Source organism: Accipiter gentilis, chromosome 1, assembly GCF_929443795.1.
Source record: "Accipiter gentilis chromosome 1, bAccGen1.1, whole genome shotgun sequence".
NCBI lineage: Eukaryota > Metazoa > Chordata > Aves > Accipitriformes > Accipitridae > Astur > Astur gentilis.
The window spans coordinates 5,655,591-5,680,745 of record NC_064880.1 but is presented as its reverse complement, the minus strand read 5'-3'; the positions used below and the strand labels follow the sequence as shown (position 1 = coordinate 5,680,745).

At 39.0% G+C, this 25,155-nt stretch overlaps 1 protein-coding gene across 1 annotated transcript in view; it reads right to left on the bottom strand.

Moving 5' to 3' along the window:
• The window catches only part of PEX14 (peroxisomal biogenesis factor 14), a 79,448-nt gene that overhangs the window by 23,290 nt on the left and 31,003 nt on the right, over positions 1–25,155 (bottom strand). Inside the window, exon 3 of the mRNA XM_049806081.1 lies at positions 18,733–18,817. Coding sequence (XP_049662038.1) covers positions 18,733–18,817 — 85 coding nt within the window. The remainder of the gene's footprint in view (positions 1–18,732; positions 18,818–25,155) is intronic.

The window sequence follows — 25,155 nt, the reverse complement described above, 5'->3', positions numbered from 1 at the left end:
CATATGACTAAAAGGAAGAACTACTGGTAGACACCCTGAAACGACATTACACTCCTGTTCCCGGAAGCCACCGAGTCAACTCTGCTCAGAAAGAACATGGCCACGTTTTAAAAGAATCATCATAAAAACCTTCTGGGATCTGATCCAGACTAATGATTCCACCTGTTCAGTCAGTTACATGCAGTGCTGGGTGATTCTTTTATCAAATGTTTGTCCTATATCCTACTCTGTGCTTAGTTGAACACATTTCAAAAAGGTCAAAAAGGCATAGTCTCCTGATCCATTTTCTTTCATACATCTTGGTTCACGCGGCACTCATGAGGCTGAGCCCAACCCAACATTTTAACAAAACCTAAGGTCTCAGAAACATCACTCTGTTTTTTTTACCCTTCATTCACATTAAGACACTATATTTGAATGTAAACATCCTGCTGCTGCACTTCCAGCTCAAACTTTGTGTAAAGGAATCCAAACATCAAAGGGTAAATGACTGGTCTCAACTGTCAGGCCAAAAAATGCAGAAATAAAAGTGATTTGAAAAGTTACTGAAAGGGCTTTGAATTCTTACAGCTTTATTCATCTACGAGACTGTTAATTATACAATTGCAATCTTTAAGAAACATATACTTTAACCCATCAGGGTGACTAAACAGCAATCAGAATGGATAAAGGTGCTCTAACCTCAGTTGCACAGCACTAAAATAAGGAAGGAAAACCCGACTGACAGTACAATGCTAAGGATTACAGTGAGCCAACCAGGAAGGAAAAGGTTAAAATAAAAAGTATTTTGGCATAACAAAGATAAATAAATAAATAAATCTGGCAGCAGTTTCTCTTCCTGGCCAAGCTTTTTGGAGTCTATAATAAAATGAAGTGTAATGGAGGAGAGGAGGGCAATGTCAGAGGGTGAGGGTTTGGGAGAGAGGTTGTTAAGTATCTCCCTCTCCTCAGCTGTGTTTACTCCATTTACAGGACCCCAGGTGATTGATAGACAGACAAAAGAAAAGCAAGCAGATAGTAACCCCCCTCTGGGAGCATCAGTAAAGGGGATAACTCCTGACATCATCTAGAGCCCCAAACTCTCCTTAGCCACTTGTAATTAAAAAGACAGAGCAAGATATGCAAACCAGAGAAAAAGTAAAAGAGGATTTTTTTTATTATTTATTATTAACATTTTGTTGGAACAGTAGAGTGCAATAAGGACTCTCAGAGCCGTTAAAAGTCGTCGGGTGACCTGCAGACCCCTATTTCCCAGAGCCTTGTATAAAATTGAATTTTTTAAACATAAATTACACGTAATGACGACACTGTAAAAACTAACAGTAATGGAAAGCTGTGCTGTATTTCATTAGCCTGTATTATTCCGTGCCACCTGATCCAGCCGGGCCTTGTTTATGAGTTAGTGTGTTAGCAGATGCCGATGGAAGCATTTGCTTCGACCTTGCTCTTCTCATTGGGGCATGAAATTACGACGGCAGCACCTTGATATTACAGCCATAAATACAGTAAACTGCAAATTTAAGCCAACGGCTCCTATTGTCTCTGAACATAAAGCTGATCGGTATTTATTTAAAAGGAGAACGAAAAAAAATATTATATATCACCTTGTTTATGGGTCCAGTCTCCCCCCCTTCCCCTAATCTGCCTTATTCACTTGGTTAAATACTAAACAAACAAACTAAATCCTCCCTATTTTCTACTGATTAAATATTCTTATGAAATGAGTATTGTCTTCCGAAAACTGGATCAAAGTATTTTCATTCTGAATAAGAAAGGGCAAGCAACTTGCTTAGCTTGTCTTGGAATGGAAAAAACAGGAACAAGTACTACAACTTTTCTTTTCAGTTTTCTATATATGAGAAGTTCAAAATGTAAAATGAAAAAGTTGCTTCTGATCACTCATTCACATTTGTGTGTAACATGTATGTGTATGCACATGAGAAAGAAAAATATGTTTCCTTCTAGTTGTCTATTCAAAAATACCTCCCTTGTTAATACTATTTCAAAACAAGGAGGAAAGATGTAGAAAAAAAAATTGCAGTAAGATTAATGGGAGGGGAAAAAAGTGCACAGGATTCCTTCTCTGAGGCAGCAGACATCAGGGAGAATGCCTCATTCTCCTATAGGCATTTTGGGTAAATACCCCTATTCACTGACAACATACCCACTAAAATTTATTAGAGGGGAAAAAATCAAACACAAAGGCAAAAGGACATGGTAACATCACAAAGCATATCACAGCATAAATCACAGCATTGTAAGTCAGTGCAAAATGTATTTATTTCACTGGTAGTTTCAAGGCAGGGAAAATACAGTTTCACTTGTAGTAAGAGAGGTCAGGTCTTCCTATTCTAATGTAAAGTAAGCTCCTTGCTTATATGAAGTATGTTATCTCTGTTCCACATAGAAAAAAAGGAAGGGATACCTTAAGTAAAAGGTTCCAATACTAAGCTATATATTTCAGGGGCCAAAGCACTAAGAGGAGAATACGAGGAACAACATGCAGGACGAAGTGGCTGGATAATGGGACTCAGACTCGGGATTCTGAAATGCAAAAGTCCTATTAGATGCAGTGCTATCACAGCCTTAACAGGATTTGGATGCCTCATTTTATAATTAATCTATAACAAATCTTCAGGTAGCAGACAGCATAATTCAACAGGCACAATTTTTGCTTCACAAAAAGTTCAGATTAGAAAAAAGGCAGGCAGCAACATGACTCTAAATCAAACAAGACATGTCCAGAAGACCTCAATAACCTGAATTACAGAACCAGAAGTTTTGTTACAAAGCCCAGTTAAATCCCTACAAAACAAGCATATGCAGAACACAGTGAAACTTCAATCTTGGGTATCTTCTTCCAAAGACCTGCCTGTTACAGAGTCATTCTACGAACAACATTATCAGCAAAAAAGACAGAAGAAATAAGTCTTTCTGTAACATAAAAATCTCCCCTTCTAAAGACAAGGGGAAATTTTATTTTATCATCATCTATGGGTTTTATTTTTAGGTCTCTTGCCTTCACCTTTTCCTTTCTATCATCATACAAGCAGAAGAACAGTACCTGATAGAAAGCCTCCTTTGAATGGACAATGGTAAAGTCCACTTGTCTATTGCACCACTAGTGATGAAGAAGAGACAATGGATGTGACTAACTGGAAACCAATGTTGTAACACAGTAACACAGGACATCCAATTCAGCCAGTACATGACATGAGAACACTACGTAGAGAACAAAAACCTCTGTATATTTGAAATTATTTCAAATTAGTATCTACCTTGGGGTTTGGAGGCTTTGAAGACTCTATACCAGGATGCCAATTCCAAGGTAGTTTATCAGGAACAGAACACAACCAAGGCTCTGACATATGTTTAAAAGAAGCCCATATAGGGCAGAAAGTCCAGACAATGGAAGAGATACTACTCTAGTAACCACAGTGCTGTCATAATTTGTTATCACAACTGACAACCTCCCTAGAAATAAGACTATGCATTCAGAGAAAACAAGCATTGGATAGACTAAACGGGTAAGTTTCCAAGCATACCCAACCTGTGATCTGGCAAATGCTTGTTGTTATTCCTGCAGAGAAACAAGTCTCATGGTGATGGTTCCTGATCCTCATTACTTGTATTATAATACTCCTTAGAGACCCCAAAAGGCATTCACTGTGCAGGTATTGTGCCAGGTACTGTGCACAAACAAGAGTATAAGGCAGTCAGACCCAAAGCGTTCAACAGTCTATGTGAAGGAAAGACAGGTCGGAAAGAAAACCACTGCACACATAGATGAAGTAACTTACCCAGAGTACACACCAGGTCTATGAAATTTCCTTTCTATTAAATTGGGAACTACAACAAAAAACATTCTATAAACGTGAAAGGATATTAATTACAAGTTCATTTCCAAAAGTAGAACAGTTTGGTACACGGCACTTCAAAAACCTAGAAACTAAGCTTCATTACCAAAACTTACCACGAATTTTAAAAACAGCAGTGTCAGAAAACATTTGTGCTTCAGATCCATTTACTTTGTATGAAAGAAAAATATTTTGTTAAGCAGCTTGTTGAGCAATAGTAACAAAATGATTGGCCTTTGGCTACTCTTTGATCTGTGATACTATCTTTAGGAGCTTTTAAGGAGAAAGCCAGAGGTTGTCTTAAATTCAGGTAAGGTAAAAACACTGGCAATATAGGAGGTTTGGTTTTGATCTACCTTCAGAACTCCAACTTTAAACTGCATTTCCAACAACTTGAACCAGCATGTCACAAGAATTACGGCACTAAAGTAGAAGGAGCCGGCCTGGAGGATTGACAGTCAACCAGACATCTGTAACTCCAACATCTCCTTTGCTATTGCAGCAAAGAATAACCAGGCCTTTCAGTGGTATGGGCCAGAATATGGTCCATATTAGATTTGACCTAGCAGACCGGCCCTAAAGTGGAATAACTCCAGATTAGAAATCACTGCTGAGCTGTTATTACTGGACTATGCTGGCCTGCAACTCTAGAACCAGACTCTCTTTCTCCCGAGTTCGGTGTTCAAAAGAAAGGAATTGTGGAAAAGAACAGCAATTTCAAGCCATTATAGGGAATTCTTTAACCAGATTTGTCAGAATATTGGAAGGATTACTTGGTTTTATACGTAAGAATAAGAAAGTCTGTCCTGATGCACCATTCCCAGTTCCTTGTATTACTCTGGAATTACTGATTGCCCCAAACACACTAACAAGAGCATCTGGATATTTTCTACAGTAGACAATACCTGTCAGACAGTAGCTTCTGCAGACTAAGATTAACTGCAATGTAAAGAGCAACTTGCCTCAATGTTATTTATTTCCTCTTTTACTTTCACAACTTTAAACTTTAGAAAGGAACAAAACAAACCCAGTAGTCCAGACTTATCACATGAAAAATCATATTAAGTGTATACCAAATAAAGTTTTAGTGTTTGAAGAACACACAGAACAGAACATTGAATATGCAGTACAACAGTGCATACTCTCTGTCAGGAAGTTGCTGTAAGAAGCATGGAGAACAGTAGCTACAGCTGCATGTTTCAAAGAAAATGTAAAAATACATGGAGGTATGTATGGGAAAAATATATGGAAATGTAAAAAAAACCAACACTGGGTGAGGAGCCATGAACACAGGAGTCTAAGTCCTTTTTCTGACAGTATTTTCTCAAAACCTTACAGAGTGTCTTTGCTCCTCTAACCCAGTTTCTCTAAAGTGGAATCAATGTTAGACACCTAGGAGTCAGGTATCATCGCACTGAGAAGATAAGCTCAATTAAGGAAAATACACCTAAATACTACATATTTGATTATTATGGTACAAAAGTTTCAGGTAAATCTGGTTTGCACTTCCCCCAGAAAGACAGAGACGCTAATACACTATTATAAAAAGACATGTCAGCAAGTATTCATTACAGATTATAAATCACCCTCGTTCTTCTTTCTTTTGTTTTAGAGAAATTTTTTTACATGCCATTAAAATATTGTTTGCTGAATGCTACTACAAAGCTAGCCACCTGTAAAATTAAAGGCTGATGCTGCCAATAAGTGTTGAAATACCTTCTGTTTAAAAGGCAAACCTACTTTGTAATTTTTAACACAACTGTATAAATATTTCTCCACCCACCCTTCACAATTTTGTTGGTTACATCGCGTCCATTTAGACAACAACCATCTATGTCATCACACAGGATGTTAATCTTGGGTGGAGAAGAAAGAAACAATAGCAAATGAACTTTTAAGAAACCAAGATTACACATTCAAGCAGGGTCCTTCATGATAAAAGAAGAGTGAAGACAAAAAACATTAGAGGACAAGTCAACAAAATAGCAGAAGTTTCAAAAGACCATTTTTCATCTTTTGGTTTGTTTATTGTTATTTTTTTCTACCCATGTGCCTTCAACAGCTCTTCAGAGTTCTGGAGAAAATTAAAGGAGTCTGGATTAAACGCCCAAAGGACGACTAATGCTAACAATACTAAAAATAATGAGGTTAAGTGGTGGAAAAACTACAGTGACCACACACGGAGAACTGGAGTGGTAAGGTAGAAAAGGAGTTTCATCATTGCTCCCTCGGGACATGCACAGAACATACTAACTGCTTCTAGTTCTCTAGGGTTCCGATTACCATGCCAAACACACCTCCAGAGTTTCCTTATTAGTATAATAAAAAGCCTCTACACATTTGGGTTCTATTCCCAGCCTTGCTATTGACCTTGTGTAGGTCATTTAACCTCCATCTGCCTCAGTTTCTACATCTGTAAAAAAGGAATAATATTACATGCTATCCTTTGTAAAATGTTTGAGACTGACACAATTACCACGTACAAAGACTAACTGACAGTTTTGAGAATCTATACATACCTTATATGCATTTGAGCTAGGTAAGGCATTTGCAACAAATAATTTATTCAAGTAACAAGTGTCTCCTTTTTTTTGTTCTTGTAGATCATCTTTGGAAATACTTCCAGATTTCTGACTCTCACCAACTACACAAGGACTCAAATTCATGCTTTGCTTTGACTTGCTGCTAAAATACATGGCATTTCTCTGGTCTCCTTTCGGTCAAGTGTTGCCCTCAAAATCCAATCACTGGAGTTGAATGTTCAAAACGGAAATACTGAAATATCTATTTTTTTAACACTACTGTTAAAACACAACTGTCTGTTGTCTTCTAGAGCCTCACAAAAGTTCTAGCCCAGGAGTTAAAATGGGAGTGGTGACACAGAATTCACACAGAAACTGGAGTGAAGATTAAGAAACATTTATGGGCATGTTCCTGCAACATAACACAAGTCAGATCAGTAGGTGAGGCAGCTGAAGCAGCTGAAAAACCTCGCTACTAGTATCAACTCATACTGTATGAGGATAGCTCTTGGAGTTCCAGGACTAGGAAATACTCCCTAAACAAAGGAATCATCTCACAAACAACAAGGGAGCGAATAAAAATGGGAAGATACTCCCTTCTGGGCACTACATAAGAATGTATCTCCTTCCTGGGGTGCCCAAAGAGCTTTTCACAGAGTCGGGGCCAACAATGAAGGGCCAAGGATGCACTTTGCAGATCCCTCTCTCTCCACATAATTTTGCACACTAGTCTTGAACTATAGGAATCAAGCCAAGCACAGGTAGGACGACACTGTTGCAGGAGAAGCGACTGTTTGACGTGCTGTTTAAGGGGCAGACCTCTGAGCAGCAGCTCCGCCCTTGGTCCCCCAGGGATGACACAGCCCCCACGCTCCTGAGTGCCAAGTCCAATGACCAGACAGAACAACTTACCCTTTAATGTCACCGCAGTAGGTGAAGCTCACCAAAAGGACTCTAATTCTTTTCTTCCCCCATTTCCTCCCTGGTTTTCTTTTACTGCTACTCCTGTCTGTCTCGGGTGGCCTAGCATGAAAAAAGCTCTCCTTTTGTGATGCAATATCTGGGACCAGGTAAGGCCCTGACTCTGCACATAACCTAACAAATGGGCAAGAGCAGCTTGTGTTCTTATTGACAGTGCACGTGCTAGTAAATACCAACCTCTAGGGTATTCTCAGTAAACACACAGCCATCCCTAGCTTCTAAGATACACACACACGCGCAAGCACTTGCTTTACCCGACACTGAACTCACACCTCACAAACAAATTATTTAACTACTCTATCCCCCAAGGAAGACAGTGATCATTTCAAATGCAGCTCCCTGCTCGTCTCTCACATACACGCAACGGACTGATAGGTTAAATGCTGCCATTTAATTACAGTAATGGAACCTGCTATTTTTTGGTTCCCTTGAATCCTCTCTCGCTCTCTTTTTTAAACACATAGAGAGTCATCTTTTAAACATGTATTTTATATTTCTGAGTTTAACAGCTGCATTCTTCTGGTTACTTGAAGAGCAGGAGCAATGATATTCTGATACTCTTCTCTGTATCTCTGAGCAGCTAGCCTTCTAAATGCTACCTAAAAAGGAAGACAGGTTGGGGGAGATCCTGTAAAGAAAGGATACACACTAACACTGCAGAGGCCAATCTGCCTCTTTATTTACTTAGATGGTTTGCGTTGATGTTATTGAAGAAAACTAGCTTAACATCTCCCACCCCCCGAGAGCATCTGGGGCCTGGAGAGGATAAACACAATAATGCTTTAAGTAATTTTACTGAAAATGCTATGAACATCAGCACATCACACTGACACTATGGTTATATTTATATATATGACTGGAAGTCAGAATTATCTAACTGTTCTTAATACACCTGACTCAGTTTCCCTATCTAAAATGGGGATGCTCTTTCCTCTGTTTCCCACTGAAATCTGGAGTTTACAAACTGTTTGGAGAATGTAAAGCTCTAACAAAGAAGAATAAATGTAATCAGAAGTACATTAAATTGATCTTACAATCTTGCCATTCCACAAAAGGTGTCACAAGCTTAGTCAGTTAATATTTGTAGAGTACTTAGAATATGCAAAGTGGTACAGAAATATGGGATATATGTTTGTTAAATTCTTGAGCATGCTGCAAAACACTTTTTCTTCTTAAGTGAATTCAGGAAGGGTGCTGTAGGTGGCCAAAGGCTAGAAGGTTTTACAGTTAGTTATTATTGAAGGAGGACACATAACATAGTACTACATGAGTAGCACAGTAGCTATTTGTAGATTTTACATTTCGTATTGCACGGCAATTAGAAAAAATCCAGAAGCAAAGCATAAGTACTTCCAAGTCAAAATAAATTCTTACCTATGCTAAGGCCACAACACTCCTAGAAAAATACCCATATTACAGCTGTCCTCAGCTTTATTTGTCCTCTAAATGTGAAAAGCTTATTTATTTGTTCCGTAGCAGTTGGCTCACAATCAGCCAGCCAGCCATGCAGGGATATTGCCCGTCTTCATTCTCTGGTACGGATATCCACTGGTGTCTCTTAAGGATGGAATCTTAAAAGGTGAGGCAAAGCAGAGACAAAGACAAATTTAATTTTATCACCATAAAAAGGGACATTTCCACATGGGCAGCAAGGACATGAATATCATGTGTATGCGGGGGCGGGGGGGATTATAAACGCATTTTTGGCGAAATTCAATAAAGCTGATTCCACTGCATAAGGTCAGCAATTTACTTTTAAAAAATGATATGATTGCAACTTTTAATATAACCCATGTATTTGCTGCAAGATGCTCTAGAAGATTGTGTAATGTAACCACCCGACCTCTCCACAGGAGCAGAGATCACCCCATTTACCCTTTATTGTCTTGCTAAAAGCAATGCACATTTGCACGGTATGACAAAGTCAACAGCTTTTACTTCAGAGAGCCTCCGATTTCATTGAGAATGAATTCTCTGCTCTCTTCCTGGGGGAGTGGAGTCTTGCTTTGATGAGGTTCCATCAGAAAGAATAGGAAAGAATGAACCAAAAACTAAATTCCCCTTTTTGCTAAGGAAAGAATGATTGCACTCCAGATTAAAATTAAGAGGGACCAGTGTAACAGAAAAGCAAACAGTAGAATTCCATGTTCACGGGCACCCAAGACATAAGTTTTAAATAGAGTAGAAATGTTGTCTAAGAGAACCTAGAGAATTATCTCATACAGGAACTTATTTTATCTTTCCTAGCAGGAAAGTATCATTAGGTCTGAGATGGATTTCAGCAGAAGAGCAACACAGATTATCCTAATTACACTCCTTGTTTTAGCCCCAAGAGAGAAGGCTGTCTCTTTAGACTTAGAATACCAGGTTCATTCACAGAGCAGATCAGAAACTGAATTCCTTTACTTGCTCCAGGAAGACTGTGGGGAAACCCTGGGCTGGATGACCACGAAGAGCAAATTCCTTCTATCACAAAAATATTTTTATACAAACGTACATAGATCTCTTCAACTGTCTCAAGGTGAAGCTTGCTTCAAAGGTCAAAGCTGCAGGGCTGGATTAGGATTGCACGCAATCTGCCTGAGCCTTGACATTCTGACATTCTAAAGTTTGCAGCTCTCCCCTCCCATACACAGCTGACGGAAGTAAATACTCAACCTCTCCGCAAGTGTGGCTTTTACTGCAGCAAGCAACTTCAAAAAATCACACACTGCAGCACCAAGAACTCCAAAACAAGCATATCAAAGCAGTTTATAAACATAGCTAACATAAATCTTACTAAGTCAATAATGCAAAAGTGGTAATTAACCCCATTTTACAGATGGGCAAGCTGAGAACAAGCAACTTGCCCAAAGCCAAGTGAGCAGTCATATCTCAGATCTCCAATAACTGCTCTTAGATTATAACTACAGAAGTGACTTTCTTTTGGCACTCTGCATTTACTTTCACTTGAAAACATAATAAATAAATTATTAAATTTACAGGTCAGAGTTAGGATCTGGGTCTTTTTTGCCTATCACTAAGGCTAGCAATTTCATGGCTCTGAATATAACTGACTATTTTAGCACTGTATTCTAGAATAGACTTCAACTAACTCTGCTGTAATCATATTGTTTTTCAATGCTACCAAGAATGGAAATATTATTTTGACAGTAAACAAGGCAGACATGACTCAAAACACACTCGGTGAGCAACAGGAGTTAATTTTGCAAAGCCATTTTTAACGGCTCTTTTACATTACATAGTTACTGTCAGATAGCCAAGTGGAGAGACATCATTAAACCCATGACATTCCAATTATTTGTTAAAATTAAGCTTACAACCAATATTTTGTAGCATGCACAACTTCCTGAGCACCAAACTGGTCTGTTCCAATTTATCAATAATTTTCAAGCTACAAAAACAAGGCAAAGGTGATTCTGGACTCTTCGCTGAAATCGTGAGGAATTTCTGTGGCCCAATAGAAACAGAAGATGTAGCAGACTGTTTACCCAATATACTCTAAATGAATCACCTCTCCTGTTCTGTGGCATATAGATCTACCTGGTTCAAGATCACTGTAGGTTGAGCCTGAAGTGAGACAGGAAGGATATTACCACTAATGTGACTTGTATCCTCTCTCATAGAACACATATATAGGCATTTAGAAGACATAAAATTTGAGAGTCGCTTCCTCAATGTTTTCTTCACAAACATCAAAGGAGTGCCTCTTGTCAGGCACCTTCTCAACACTTCACACAGAAACCAAAGAGAAAGTCACTGCGATTTTCTTGTTTTTAATATTAAATAGCAGATCTTGTATCGAAGCCCTTTAAAATAATCTTGCTTAAACCAATACACTGTGAAGATTAGTAGGCCTTACGTTTTCCATGACTTTTGTCTTCTGCTCCCTTTAAAGAGGCCCAAGTAGGACTTCTTGTCTCATGTTCAGCAACATACTGTGTTCAGAGCCAGTAGTCTCGAGTATTCAAGCCAAACGTGCAAGAACAAAACAGCGCAAGATAACAAACTTATTGGAGCTATCCGCTAACAACGATGATATATTTTCCTACTAGTGAAAAGCACTTATATGAAAGAATTCTTTAGTTCCAAGTAGAGCTCATCAACAAACTTCTAGGATGTCTTTTTTTCATACAGAAAGTTTCTTCAAAAACTCCCAAAATGTTCTGGAGAAAAGTAATGATTTCATAACAATTCAAAACCCTTTTTTTCCCCCAAATATTTTCACTGTAATATTATAGTACATATTATAGTATTCTATCAATCTCTTTTATTATCAGTTACAATATTAAATACTCCAGTCTAATCAATACAGAGTGATCTGACAGGTCTATAGTATTTCATTTTTAAAAAAAGTCTGCAAATTTATATGTTAATCCCTATTTAATATAAAAACAAATTTCCAAGTGTCAGAATTTCCAGTGGGATAGAAATGTATTGTTCAACCTGGTTTCTAGATACCATTGAGCTATAAAACTCAATTGTTATAAAACAATGAAATGTACACGAAGTACAATGCTCTTCTAAAATAACAAACTCCTTTGTAAGTAACTATAGTTTCTATCAAACACACACACACTTTTCTTAATCATCTGGCTATTAAAAACATTAAAAGGTAGGAAAAAGAAAGGATTGCCTTCCTTTGTACACTGCATTACATGGCTAGTTACGCCTAAGCTAATGTCAGGTGTTTTTCTGCCCTCTCGTGAATCACTAGCAACTGGCACAAGAGTCAAAGATGAGATAGGAACTTATTTCTCCATGTAGATAGGGACTAAATAGATTACTTTTTCCAAACTTCCTTCCAAATCTTGAGGAATGATAGTGAAGGCTTTCTATCAACTATATTTTCTTCCAAACCCCCTGACAACTCCAAAGAATAGCCATATCTGATTCCCCAGGATGTCCTATGGTCAACCAGATTATCACATTTTGTTAGCACTACTGCTGCAGTTCTCTTCTTGCCAAAGAAGCCAAGAAAATCTGTAAAGTTCATGACAAGTTCAGATGTCATGAACAGTGGTAAAATTGATGGGGGGAAAAGAGTCAGCATGATGAATAGGCTGGTCTGAACAGCAAGTGACAGATATGCAGACAGAAGACTGGGAGACATCTCCTTCACAGCAGATAGATAGAGAATCTCAATCATTTTCAGGAAGAAAAAAGAAAGCAACTAATAAAAAATACAGAACTGTGGAACTAATTTCTGGATCATGAGCACCTCTATTCTTCAAGATTATGAGATTCCAGCAGTAGAAATCTTTCCTGTATATTGAACATTATCAGCACCGGGCAAACATAGCAGAGTGCCAAAAACAGATGTGACTACCAATAATGCTTATTCAGATAGGAACTGTTGTGAGTTTGTTAGCAATGAAAGCATTCATTCTCTCACTCTTCATTCTTCGGAACCCTGATAAGTTCCTTGGGAGACAATCAGATTTCCCCATTTATGCAGGGTTGTATTGACCCAAAGCTTGGATGGGAGACATCTAAAGAACAAACTGGTTGCATGAACAGGTGTAGGACATATTTGTCTTTAACCTAAGCAAAATATTATAAGGCACATTAGCTGTCTTTCAAAGTCATAAACAGAGGCCTAAGCATCTTTAGTAATTAAATATCCCATAGCGCTTTTCAAGAATCTTAGTAAATTTTTTACTCAGTAATTACATTTTCTATCCCTAAAGCTCCCTCTGCAAGATCACTTAAAGTATTCTTCATTTCCTCTCCTAAAAACCACATAGTGATGTTAAGCAGCTGCTGTCCTCTACCTCATAGGTGGATGCTTTTTAGTGGAAAGCACAGTGAGATCTAGATGACCCTATACACACCATCAAACGTGCTCCATGCAAATAGCTGCAAAGTTTCAATGCTTAATGAGTACAATGTGCTCCAACATCCTCCAGTGAAAAGCATCATGAAAATGTAGAATGCATTGACTTCCGTTTAACCGGTACAGTCATTTCTGTAAGTCTACACAAGCTGTTAGACCTACTTTATGCTACTTGAACGCCTGCTGCAAACTTCTCTAATAATCAGAAAGCACACCCTCCCTGGTTCTACCTAAGCTAGTGAACTTTAATTGTGTGTTGAAGTAATTTGTTCTAGATGCTTAATATACTAAGTATATTCTTGCAATAAATTTTTGTTATCAATATCTGAATTCCAGGTCTCACTTTTACCTTTGCAAGTGCAAGTGATGAGGTCTGTCCAGGCACTGGCGTAAAACGCTTATTAGACAGCTAGAGAACAAGTTACCTGATCTGCAAGTACAAAACAGGACAAGCGCTTACTCACACTATCAGTTGTGCAGTGAAGTTAAGTCTTCACTCCTTTTCTTCACCATCTCTTAAATACGTATCTTGTTGGCAAGTTTGAAGAGAAGGACAAGACATCTAGCATTCCTTGAATACAGTCTACACATACAGCCTAATCACACATTCTTCTAACAGTTTGGCCCAAACAGGTATTTTGACAGCACAACTTACTAACTATATTTTTGGTATGAGTTGTCACTGGACTCTATTGGCTTGCATTGTATTTTCTTCTCAAGGAAAAGCTTTGTAAAAACTGTTCCAGCTTCACTGAGACATGTTAAAGAATTAATTACAAAGTAAAGCTGAAGGAGAAAATTAATTCTGGAAACACAAGAGGTTACTTTTCTTTTCCTCCCTTTTCTGGAAGTGGGGGAGGAAAGGCAGTTATTTTCATCTTCATGCTGGGGGCAGGAGTTGGGAGCTGTCCAGTCGATAACCTGGCCATCAGAACAAGGTTTGTAATTAAAAGGTCAGTGACCTGGAAAGCTAGGGCCTCACTCTCAGGGCTTCTCAGTAATGACGGCGCTATTAAATTAAGACTGTTATGAAATCAATGCTAAAAAAGCTTTCATGGTAACGAGATTCCATTCAAGGACATGCAAACTGCCTCATGAAATGGACTTAAATTATAAAAAAGAAAAGTAATAAAAGAGGGTTAAATTGAAATCTGCTGAAGAATTTACTTTCTTCAAAGCCCTCCAGCAGTGGGCTGTGCTCCCTTCTCTCAGGTCGTCAAGGTGATCCACTTGGGTTTCTTTGGCAAAGGAGAAAAGATAGGGAGGGGTTCAACTTCCAAGAATGCAGACTACAAAAAGAGGAAGAAAATTAAGTCAGTTTTCTACTAGAGATTCTGGGTCTGACAGCATTTTTTTCCAGGGAATCAATTGTCTTTGAGCTCTGACTGGGAAGGGGCATGTACAATTAAATAATTTATTCATCTCTTCAGAAATCATGAATGCCTGGCATCCTGACACTGGCAAAATTTTCTGGAACTCTGATGCACTGCAAAAAACTGTGCAAGGCCTACAGGAAAACTTTGTGTGGTAACTCACTTCCTACCAGCTAAAGTAATGAAACAGCCTAGTAGATACAGCATGTAAAAGGGCAACACTTTCAGCAACCTCCAACTCATCTCACCAAGCAAGAGTGCGACTGCTTTTGGAAGCATGTAGCCCGTTATGTTACATATATATACAAAAGACCAATCTCCAGGCAGTGTATCTTCTGATGAGTGTACAGTATTCTGGGTGGATATTCTCCCAATATAACTCAACAATTATAGATCTACTTGCTCTAATGCACTCCTGTTCTCCCATCACTATAATTTCTGAGCTCCTCATATGCTTTTGTCTGTTCCCACAATCCCATTCTGGGAAGGCATTACTGTACTTGTTTTACAGATGAAGAGAACAAGCAACTAAGAAGAAAGTTTTTCATCCAGGATTACATAATAAGTCTGTAACCTAGCAGTTTTTCCTTTCCCTGCCCCAAAAGTATAGCACCCTGAAAAATAGAGCTCCACATGTACAGTGCACTTCCACCCCCTTTCTCTATCTTGCCAGAAGTTACAGATTCAGAGTACACAAAATTAACAAGCCACATGAGTTACCGGATGGGTAACTGAGCAGTACAGGACATCTGAGGCACAACAGTTAGATGACAGACACATTTCCACAAGGGTTTAAACCCCACATGCTGTCTAATTACTCCCAAGGCGCCGCTGATTCTGTGGCATGTCATCAGCAGAATCAGCGAGTTGGACAAAAAACAAACAGCATCTTTTTTTCCTTTCTTTTCTTTCAGATACTCTGAGGGGAAACAGCTGTTTTTCCCTTCATCTGAAGAAGTTCATGATAAAAAGGAGGAAATGTCATAAATTACACAAAATGCCAGTGTAAGCTTCAAAGAAAATGATAAATGATTCTAATAACTTCATGTTTCTCATTAATGCCTCTGTATTTGGGAGTTTAAAAGTGCTTAAGACAACAGAGAAATCTCATCCAACTTTTGAAAGACCTTTTACAAATCCAGGACACCCTCACTCTCCCAACTGTCATCAACACTATCATCCCATGTTCCAGAGAGAGCAGTCCAGCAAACCCCCGACCTGCAAGTAACCAGGAAACCCTACTTTCAGCCTCTGCAACTACTCTTTCACAAGAAACCAAACCCAGTCCAGCTGATGATCCTGCAGAAGCTTTCATTTCTCACCGCACTGAAATGTATTAAACAAAATCCAGTTCCTGTATTAAATATTAAATAATATTAAAAGGAAATAAAATTTGATTGGCCTTTTTCAGGAAGGAGACGCTTATAAAAAAAGAAAAAAAAATTACAGTTCAAGGCGGAACCATCTCTGCAAGTCTCAGAAGCGAAATTTCGTAGGCAAAGTCGGGATTGCAGGACCCGAAAGCTCGCCCACAGCTAATGCTCCAGTCCTACCCCTGTAGCTTACATAGGCTGTAGCTGGGGTAGTGGAAGGCTCCTGCATGGGTAGGGCACCTGGTCTTTTCCCTCCACATTCACAGACACAAGGTGATCCAGCACCATCCTCTCTACTGCGGGAGTTTTTAACCAGACTTAGTGGGTAGTCACAGACTTCTCCTGTATGGTTCCATGAAAGTAACTACAAAAGACAAGTGCATACTTGGTGTACAACTATCTATAGATATGAAAATTCCCCTCCACCGAACTTATTCCAGGGTCCATAAAAACATCTAATGCAATTTCTGCTTGAAGAAACCTGGGTCAGAGTAACTGTGAAAAAAATCAAGGGTACCTTTGTATTATTTTCTACAAAGATAATTTTAAAAGAGACTCTTGTAACTGAAATGGCTTCTTTATAGAAAATGTTTTTTCGACTGGCAGTGAGGACTCTACCAGACAGCCTAACTATCTGTAAAATGGGGATAAACATTATCATTGGGATGACAATGACTGTATATCAGAGAGTAGGGGGAACAGTCTACCAAACCATGTCCCTCATTTACTCAGGACTAAACTAGCCACAACATCTACGTTGTAAGAATAATTACCTCCATCTGCTAGACCACATAGGTACCATGACAGCATGTACCTGCTGCTCTCAAGCACTGAACAGAGGTCATGTTGTAAGCTCAGTGGTAAGATTCCATACAGACGTATTTCCAGTGACTGCTGGGTACAGGCACTACTGGACCCTGTTCCTTCCTATCTTCTACTGTTAAGTTTTCAAACAAACAATTAGCACAAAGGGAAGGAGGGCTAATTAACAAACAGGAACAAACAAACAGCTCTACAAAACCATTTCTGCTCTTTAGTAATTATTAGCCAAGTAATTCATAAGAAGTATTAGTCAGGCCACAGTTTCTCTCTGCCTCCACCTATCCACCCTTCCTCTTCTCCCAGTCAGGGATTTATTAAAATTAAACAGATTAGATGGAGCTCCTGATACTAAAAACTGTTCGGCGAAGCCTGCGGTGGGGAAGTGCAGAGCAAACACCAGAGACATTTGTCTCTAAATTGCTCTAAATACCTTCTGCAAATGAAATTCTAACCCAGCTGTGTTGAGAGAGAAAATGAGGAATAACTGGTCATTGTCAGCACAGAAGAAGATCAGGCAGTTATAATATTGCACGATATACTGGGGGCTAAGGATCTCTCAGCAACAATAGATTTTGTATCAGGTTACCCCGGGTAATCAGCACAGCTTTTAGGCTCAGCTTTCCCTTGCTTCATTGCTTCGATGATAGAGTTGAAATCCCCAAGCTTTTATGATTAATTACTCCCTGTAGGTCCACATATTTCAAGGAAAAACTCATGGAGCACAGCAGCCAATAGGCTCCAAATTTTAATGCCATCCTGATGGCAGGGCAGGGCAAGCAACATACCTATGTGATTGGAACGTTCTCTCACTGGCACTAGGACAAGCAGTGAGAGGATCACACTCAAAATGATGTACCCATGAACTACTTGTCATTACATCATTGCTAAAACACAAGGCTGCCATTCCCTTCTAGGTCCTTTGCTATTCAAGATGAGCAAAGTGGTGCACGTACTTGAACTCTCCATCTCATGACATCAGGTCTCAGGCATCTCAATAAACAGTTCATAACCCCAAACAGAATAATACATATTTCATAGGCTTGTCTACTTTTCAAAACTCAAGATCTTTAGCTATAGAATTTGATGTACCCTGAAGTACTTACAACTTCAATGTGTAAGTGGGTCACTCCCCTCTGAAGTTTGGAGCTTGTATTTTCAGTACCATTCCAACTGCTTAAAGTGCTCCATAGTGCATATAATTAACTCCAAGGTAAGACCGTCCTTATTATTTACATCTTGCAGTAAGGATCTAAGCAATGTGGTCCCAGGAGGGTAGCATAATATGGAGTGAACTTCACCTGAAATGCACTGTAAATTGTGGACTAAAAACTTTAGAAAGAAAGAAAAAAAAAAGAACAAAAGATAGCTCCACTATGAGTCAGAAAGTAAAATAAATTCTCAGTAGGCAATGGCCAAAGTATGTTCCATCTGTCTAAGACAATATAGGATTTGTCAGGATCTGTTCTATCCTTGCTATAGAAAAGGGCTAAACTCAGTCAGTAGTTTACCATTTCAGCCTGAAAGTCAGGTTGATCCCAAGCTTGACCTTAACCTGACCTTGTTTACTTTCACTAAGTCCTTTGCCCTTCATTCCTCTCTCTGGCTCTCTTCAGAAACATACGACCTTTTCACCTAGAAGCTGGTCATTGTAAAGCCAATGTCACTGAGGTTAGGACTGACCAACTAGTCCACAACTCTAAACTGTCCTCATTGCAGAAAAGAGCTGGTAGTTAACCCAAAAACTTCCAATGTGTCTTCTGTATTCTACAATTCCACATCTGGTGCCAATATTGCTCTAGTCAGTTTGGAAGAAAAGAGACTGATATTTCTTACAAATTTCAAACCTTTTTTTGAGACAGACTACTTGCTTTGTCCTTAACATCTAATTTTCCATAGCAAGACATTTTGGCTTTACGCTAACTCAAGCTCCCTCATTATCACTGAGACCACAAACTTAAGAGTCCATACCTTTCTTCTTCAGAAATGCTCTTCTGGTTGCAAGAGGACTTTGGCGGACTCGTGGATTCTGTAAAAACTTCACTGCTGTCACAATCTGATGAGGGTAGGAGGATTGGAGAAACAGAAGAGAGAAAAGATCCAAGTTAGGAATGGTCAAATTCCTATTTTACATTATGTATTCTGTACTGCAAAGTAAGGCATTGCATCCAACACATGGATATGGTCTGCAGCTGACACTGATCCAACTTTCAGAAATGGTTCAATGAGCATCAGAGTTTGTGGCTCAACTCTAATCAGACAGCAGAATTACGGTATTTCAGTCTAGAAGTTTCTTGTTGAATTACTCTTGGAGCAGCATAACCTGTACAAAAAACTCCCATTACGATTCTCTAGGGGTTTCTGTCATTTATGTTGTGATCTTCTTACCTAAGTTGGCTTCTATAGTTGAGGGCAACCCTTGAGACAATGCATGTGATCTGTAACAGTAGGCTTACTAGTAAGAATGCTTCCTTTCTATCTGACTTAGAGCTCCCTGCAAATTCTAATAGATTAAGGCCTTTACTGCCATCATTCTAATTTACCGAAAGCAATAAAGAAACCACAGCTTTACATGTTTTGGGTCATGTAACAAAAATATCGAAAAAGTCACTTTTCATGACATAAATGGGTAGGTGAGTAGTTAAATTTATGTTCCACATCAGCAGAAATCACAGATTACTTTTGTCTGAAGACTGACTTCTATATCCTTCTTTAAGGTGACAGAGTACTTAAAACAAACCACTTACTCAAACAAAAGGTAAGGTATAGGATAACACTCAAAGACAATGGCACTAGTTTTTTTTACATTTTGATCTAGTGCCAGTAAAAGATATTTAATTTTTTTCTTCATATGGTAGGTCAACTTTCCACATACTCTCCTATACTATTACACACATTATTACATGTTGCTGCACTAGTCATTCATTTTACTTTTATGCAAAGACATCTGTTCTGATTGTGGCATCAGGGGGAATAATGTGCCTGAAGTTAACAGCACTTAGGAGATGGACACATCCATGTGAACTAGTGGAAGAGATTACTTCCTTCCTCTAGAGCTAAAAATAACCATGCACATGCATGGAAGAAGTTTTTCTCCCCAAACAGTGGCATAAACCTTCTCCTAAAATGGTGGTATATGCTAGACCAATGTCAGGTAGGTCTTGAAGAGTTTATCTTAAAATACAGTTTCTGGAATTCAGTTCCAAAAAGGTTTTCAAAACTTTTCGCAGCAGAAAAAGGAGGGAAAAAAATAGCATCGCTACTGAAATCACTAAGTTTCACTTTGTGTTTGAATCAAACCCTTCGAATATGCATTTCTGGTCAGAGAGCAAAGTTCTGATGGGTTTAATGGCACTTTCAATGTACTCCTCAGTGCATTCCATCAATGTTTTTTTTCTTTTAAATTGCATCTCTTATTTCTTTAAATACATTAATCAGGCTAGTGTAGGCAAAACGGATCCATTGGACAATGCAATAAACATGAATTATCATCTATCCAACACGCATAATGGCTTAAAAATACATAATAGCAGGTGTAGTTTAAATGATTAGTTATTACACCTGTGGTGGGTCTGATTCAATTGGGGAAAATCATCTTTAATAGGTTAAAAGGTTTAGATCACCAGGCTTCCCTTAAAGTGGCTGTAGAGAGGGTATGATGGAGTACGCTGTCATTACTAATTCATTTAAGAAAAACATGGGGGATACAGCAAAGAACAGCATAAACGAGCGAATCCAATTTAAACATCAGGTAAAGCAGAAAACACCTTTTAAAAAAGCATGATAAATGAATTTGGAAGAGAGATGAAATTGACATATTTATTTTAACGGGAATTTGACAAAGTCCCAGCACACTTCAAAGTTGGGAGGATAAAATGAATGGGGTATTTTTAATTCTTTTCCTTTTCTTATTTTCCTTCATTTTTTTCCTTAAGTTTACATTCAGTAATTTTGAACCATAAAATACTGTAGCAAAATACCCCACATAAAGTACACTTCGGTTTCATTTATGTGCACTTGATCTGTCTCCAGCTGAAATGCAGGTGACAGGCAAATCACAGATTTAAACTGTGCTGATATTGCTACGCCAGATGCAGAAATATAAAGCGCCCAAACTAATAACCTCAAGATAATATGCTGAATAAGAAAGATGCCCAAATGAGCAGACCAACAGATATGTGAACATATCAAAACCACTTTCCTTCTAACAATAATTACTTGTTTGTTTCTTCAGAAACTCCTCAACACTCCCTCCCACATTTAGTGAGCTAGAGACACAGACACAAACGGCCTGCAGACCTGCAATTCTGCAAGCTCTCATATTTAATTATCAGGTTTTAAGCATTAAAAAAACCTGTAAGAAATAAGCAGTATTTTTCATTGTGCTATTTCAATTCCAACCATGTGAACATTTTATTGATTCTAAGCCTTCATTAAAACTTATTTTTGCCTTGTAAAAATGTAAACATTTCAGTAGTAAATTTCAGTCCAAAATAAACTTCTATTTTATCTCTCCCCTGCATCACTTCCTCCATTATTCACCACATTTTTAATCTTAAAACAAAATAAAATTACAAACAACAAACTTCATAAAAAAGAATCCTGAACATGTATTCCTCCTCCCAATAAACCCATGTTTCTTATATTTGTGTTTGCATTTACCTCTGAACATTCCTCCTATAGGCTGAGCTGAAACTTCTTCATTTTTATAATTCATCTTGTATACATGAGCAACTTAGGAAGCAATTTTGGCCATGTCAAAATGCCAATATTTTCAACAAAAATACACAAGAACTTTCCTACCCTCTATGGATCATTTTCTTTGCACAAACAAGGGCAACTGCAGTCCATAATTTAAACAACAGAAAAAGGAGGAGGAAGATGAGAAGACTTTGCAGTCCTCTGTATAGCCAAAAAAAAAATCATGCAGCAAATAGCACTCTGACTCAGCTGGTAACATTGTTCCATACTATTTCTGTACCATTTGTAACACTTCTCCAAATTTTTCTAGTATTAGGACACTGCCAAATAATGTGCATTGTATCACTACTCTGATTCTTAGATTGCCAGCACACACCGGCCAGCAAACTAGTTTTATCTAGTGGATCAGGTACATGTTTCTCTTAGTGAAAGACAGTGTATTTAGATTTTAAAAGCAAGTCAATTCCATAAACTTGCTATCCCACCACCACTTCTCCTGCAGTGATATGATTCACAAAGACGTATTTCTGATTGGGTGGTGGTGGGTGGAATCCTGCAGCAGGTCTTGTCCCACAGTTTGATTTTTCTAACAAGAAGATGAATGTAACTATTCATGGATTATATTTGTGCCTGGCCAAATCACATAAATTCAGGCCAAATATTCTGATTCAATGTCAGAGATATAAAATGGAGACAGGAACGTTATTGCAGATGTTGTGGGAGTGCAGCAGGCTGGCAAAATTCTGGGCCAAAGCACAGCACTTTGACGTTATAGCCGAGGTCCCTCATTCCTAATTTCCCTCCCTTTTGTGTTAATGGGGAAGGTAAAGCCAGCCTTATATCTTACTATGCTCAAAGCGGCAGCCTTTGCAATGAAGCAATCTAAGCTACTTTCTCAGTTACTAGCATTAGAAAAATAAACCATGAAATTTAAAATACTGTGGCAAGTGCCCACTTTGTACCATCTAAAAAAAACCAAACAACCCAAAACCACCAAACAAAACAAACCAAAACAAATGAATTAACAAAAATGTAAAAGAAAATCACCTTCATCAATAAAAGTTCCACAGGATTTGGTAACAGAGTTCCACATGGAAAACAGAATCAAAAGCCAACAGGAGCGCAGCCCATAAGAGCTCTAATAGATTTCCTAATACTGGGAACCCTCCGTAGGTTATTACTAAACAGCATTTGTTGATAGACTGAGACTTTGAGATGACCTGTGATGTAAAGGTTGGATCTGAATTATACGTTGCAAGGGATGGTATTTTGTCTTTCTGAGTGGATCTGTATCTGTTTAAATGCAACACTTCTTTTCATTAAGCAGAGGCGGCACAGGCCATGAACTATGCACAGACAGTTTACATTACATGTGCGGAAGCAATCAACACTGGCAATATACATGACGTATGTAAAAGAAGTTGGAATTAATTTTTTTCCAGTGTATTAAAAAATAATAATATGGCAGTATCAACAAACACTCAACCTATTTCAGCCAGAGCAGAAGGCCACAGCTATAGGGCAAATGGAACTGATCAATATATTAGCCTACAGCAACACCCCCTCAGTGTACGGCTGTATGTTTGCAAGGCTCAGAAGATTAAATTGTCTGTGAAAGGTTTCTGCACTCCTACTCTAAAGGAGATATCCAGAATCCTGTTAACAAGCATCAGGCTAAAGCCAACTCACGTTTTAACAAGGGCTGACTTAAAAGCCTAGCACTGCAATGAACAAGAAAACCCCTTCAAACAGAAATGCTGCATTTTAGTAAGAAATCAGTGCTCTGCCAGGACTAACTTGACAAATATGGTTATCGGTGGCACACGGAAATAGTTGCAAAGCAGCTGTTAATCAGGGAAACACATCATAGAACGCTGATGCTAGCACTCATGAAAAAATGCAAGGAGCTAATTATGAAGCCATATATCTCACTAAAGAGGCACTGTTCCTTGAGATTCCAGGCAGAGCTCTCTCAGAGTCGGGGTCCTGGGACACTACATACACAATGTTCTCTAACACAAGCTTCCCTCTCCCAGGACAAACCTTTTCCCAATTCAGTGTTCTGGGCCCCAGAATTGCTGTGAAATTCATATTTCACAGAAACTGCTTGTTATTTCTGAAGAAATTATCCGCAGGTCAGTCAGGTGGGAGGAAACAGTTTAAAGCTCCTACGATTTCAATGAAATTTTTAAGAAACCATACAGAACCCCAGGAATCATTTCTGTCATGAGAGAACCTACAAACCTACGAAGTTTGGCAGATCTCAGTGTCGTATCGGGACAAGTGTAAAAATGCAGTAACAACAATAAAAAACCCCTCACATAAAACAGAGCAAATAAAAAAAATAACAGTAGAATTTAAAGCAAGATTCACAGGAGTCTGAACGAGAAAAGAACAAAGGCAAGGAAGAAACGAGCTTCAAACCGTATCTGAGATTAAGAACCCAGACGTAAAAAAAATGCAGAACGGTAACAAAAAAGCGGTAATACAAGCTAAAAAGGAAAAATCCCGGGTGCCCGGAAACTCAGGCAACTGAGAGTTCGTTCTGTGAACGAAACCTAACTCGAAATCCCCAGCCTGACAGCAGCCAGATGAGGGGTAAGAAAACAAACTCCAGCCAGCCGTCCCTCGCCCCGGAACGAGCGCGGTTCCCCAAGGCGGAGGCGGATGCGGGCCGGGGCAGGTGACTCTCCCCGCCGCGGGCCGGGAAGGAGCAGCCGGGCAGCGGGGCCTCCCCTCAGGCGGCCGGGGCGGGAGCCGCCCGCCAGCGCGGGGCCAGCGCGCCCCCTGGCCGAGGCCGGCGGCAGGCCCGGCGCGGAGAGGCAGGCTTCGCCCGCCGGCGGAGCCCAAATTAAGTGTTTTCACTCAGTGGGAATGAAATGTTTTGCAAGATGAAACAGAAAGAAAATTGAGGTTTTAGGTAATTACTAGTTGGCATTTACATATCACAGGCTGGTTCAACACCTATTCATTTTCCTCTTTTATTTTCAATTTTTTAAAATTGCTCATTAAAATGAACACATGACAGGGACGGGGGGAAAAATTACTCTTCCTCTTTTTCCTGAGGACTACAAAATCCAGATCTACTTTAAATACATTTATCTATAATTATCACATACAAAAAAGCCTTACTTAATTTACATTAATAGGGTGACCAAAAAAAAAAAAAAAATTGATAAAAGCCGGAAAAAATCCAAGCTGAGCTGTCTTCGTGTCATCTTGTTGTGCCTACTTAGTTCCAGGGACAGCCTCCACCGAGCCAGGACCCCTGCCCCTCCCTAAGTATACCGCAATGAGCAGAAATGAAGAAGCTGAAAAATCTTCAGCATACACTGCTATCCTATTCCCACCAGTTTCACCCACCAGTTTAGCTACGGAGGCGTGCTTTCAGGTGCTTGCCTTCCCTTCAACATGCTCTCCCCTCATTTCTTCTACTACTCTCACTACAAAGAGGTGACTTTCCATATAGTCCCTGTTCTCAACTTCTTTGTTCCAGGAGCCACTTCACACTTCCTCCAGCTGTTCATAAAGGCGTGACCTTTCCACCTTCTTTATTCACACAGAACCAGTCTTTCCTCACATAACCTTACCATTTCCGGGGATCCTGATCCACAGCTCGAATCGGACTTACAGGCTCTCTTAGCTCAGTGGCCTCTCCATTCAGATTCCCATTGTTCAGTCAAATAAATATTT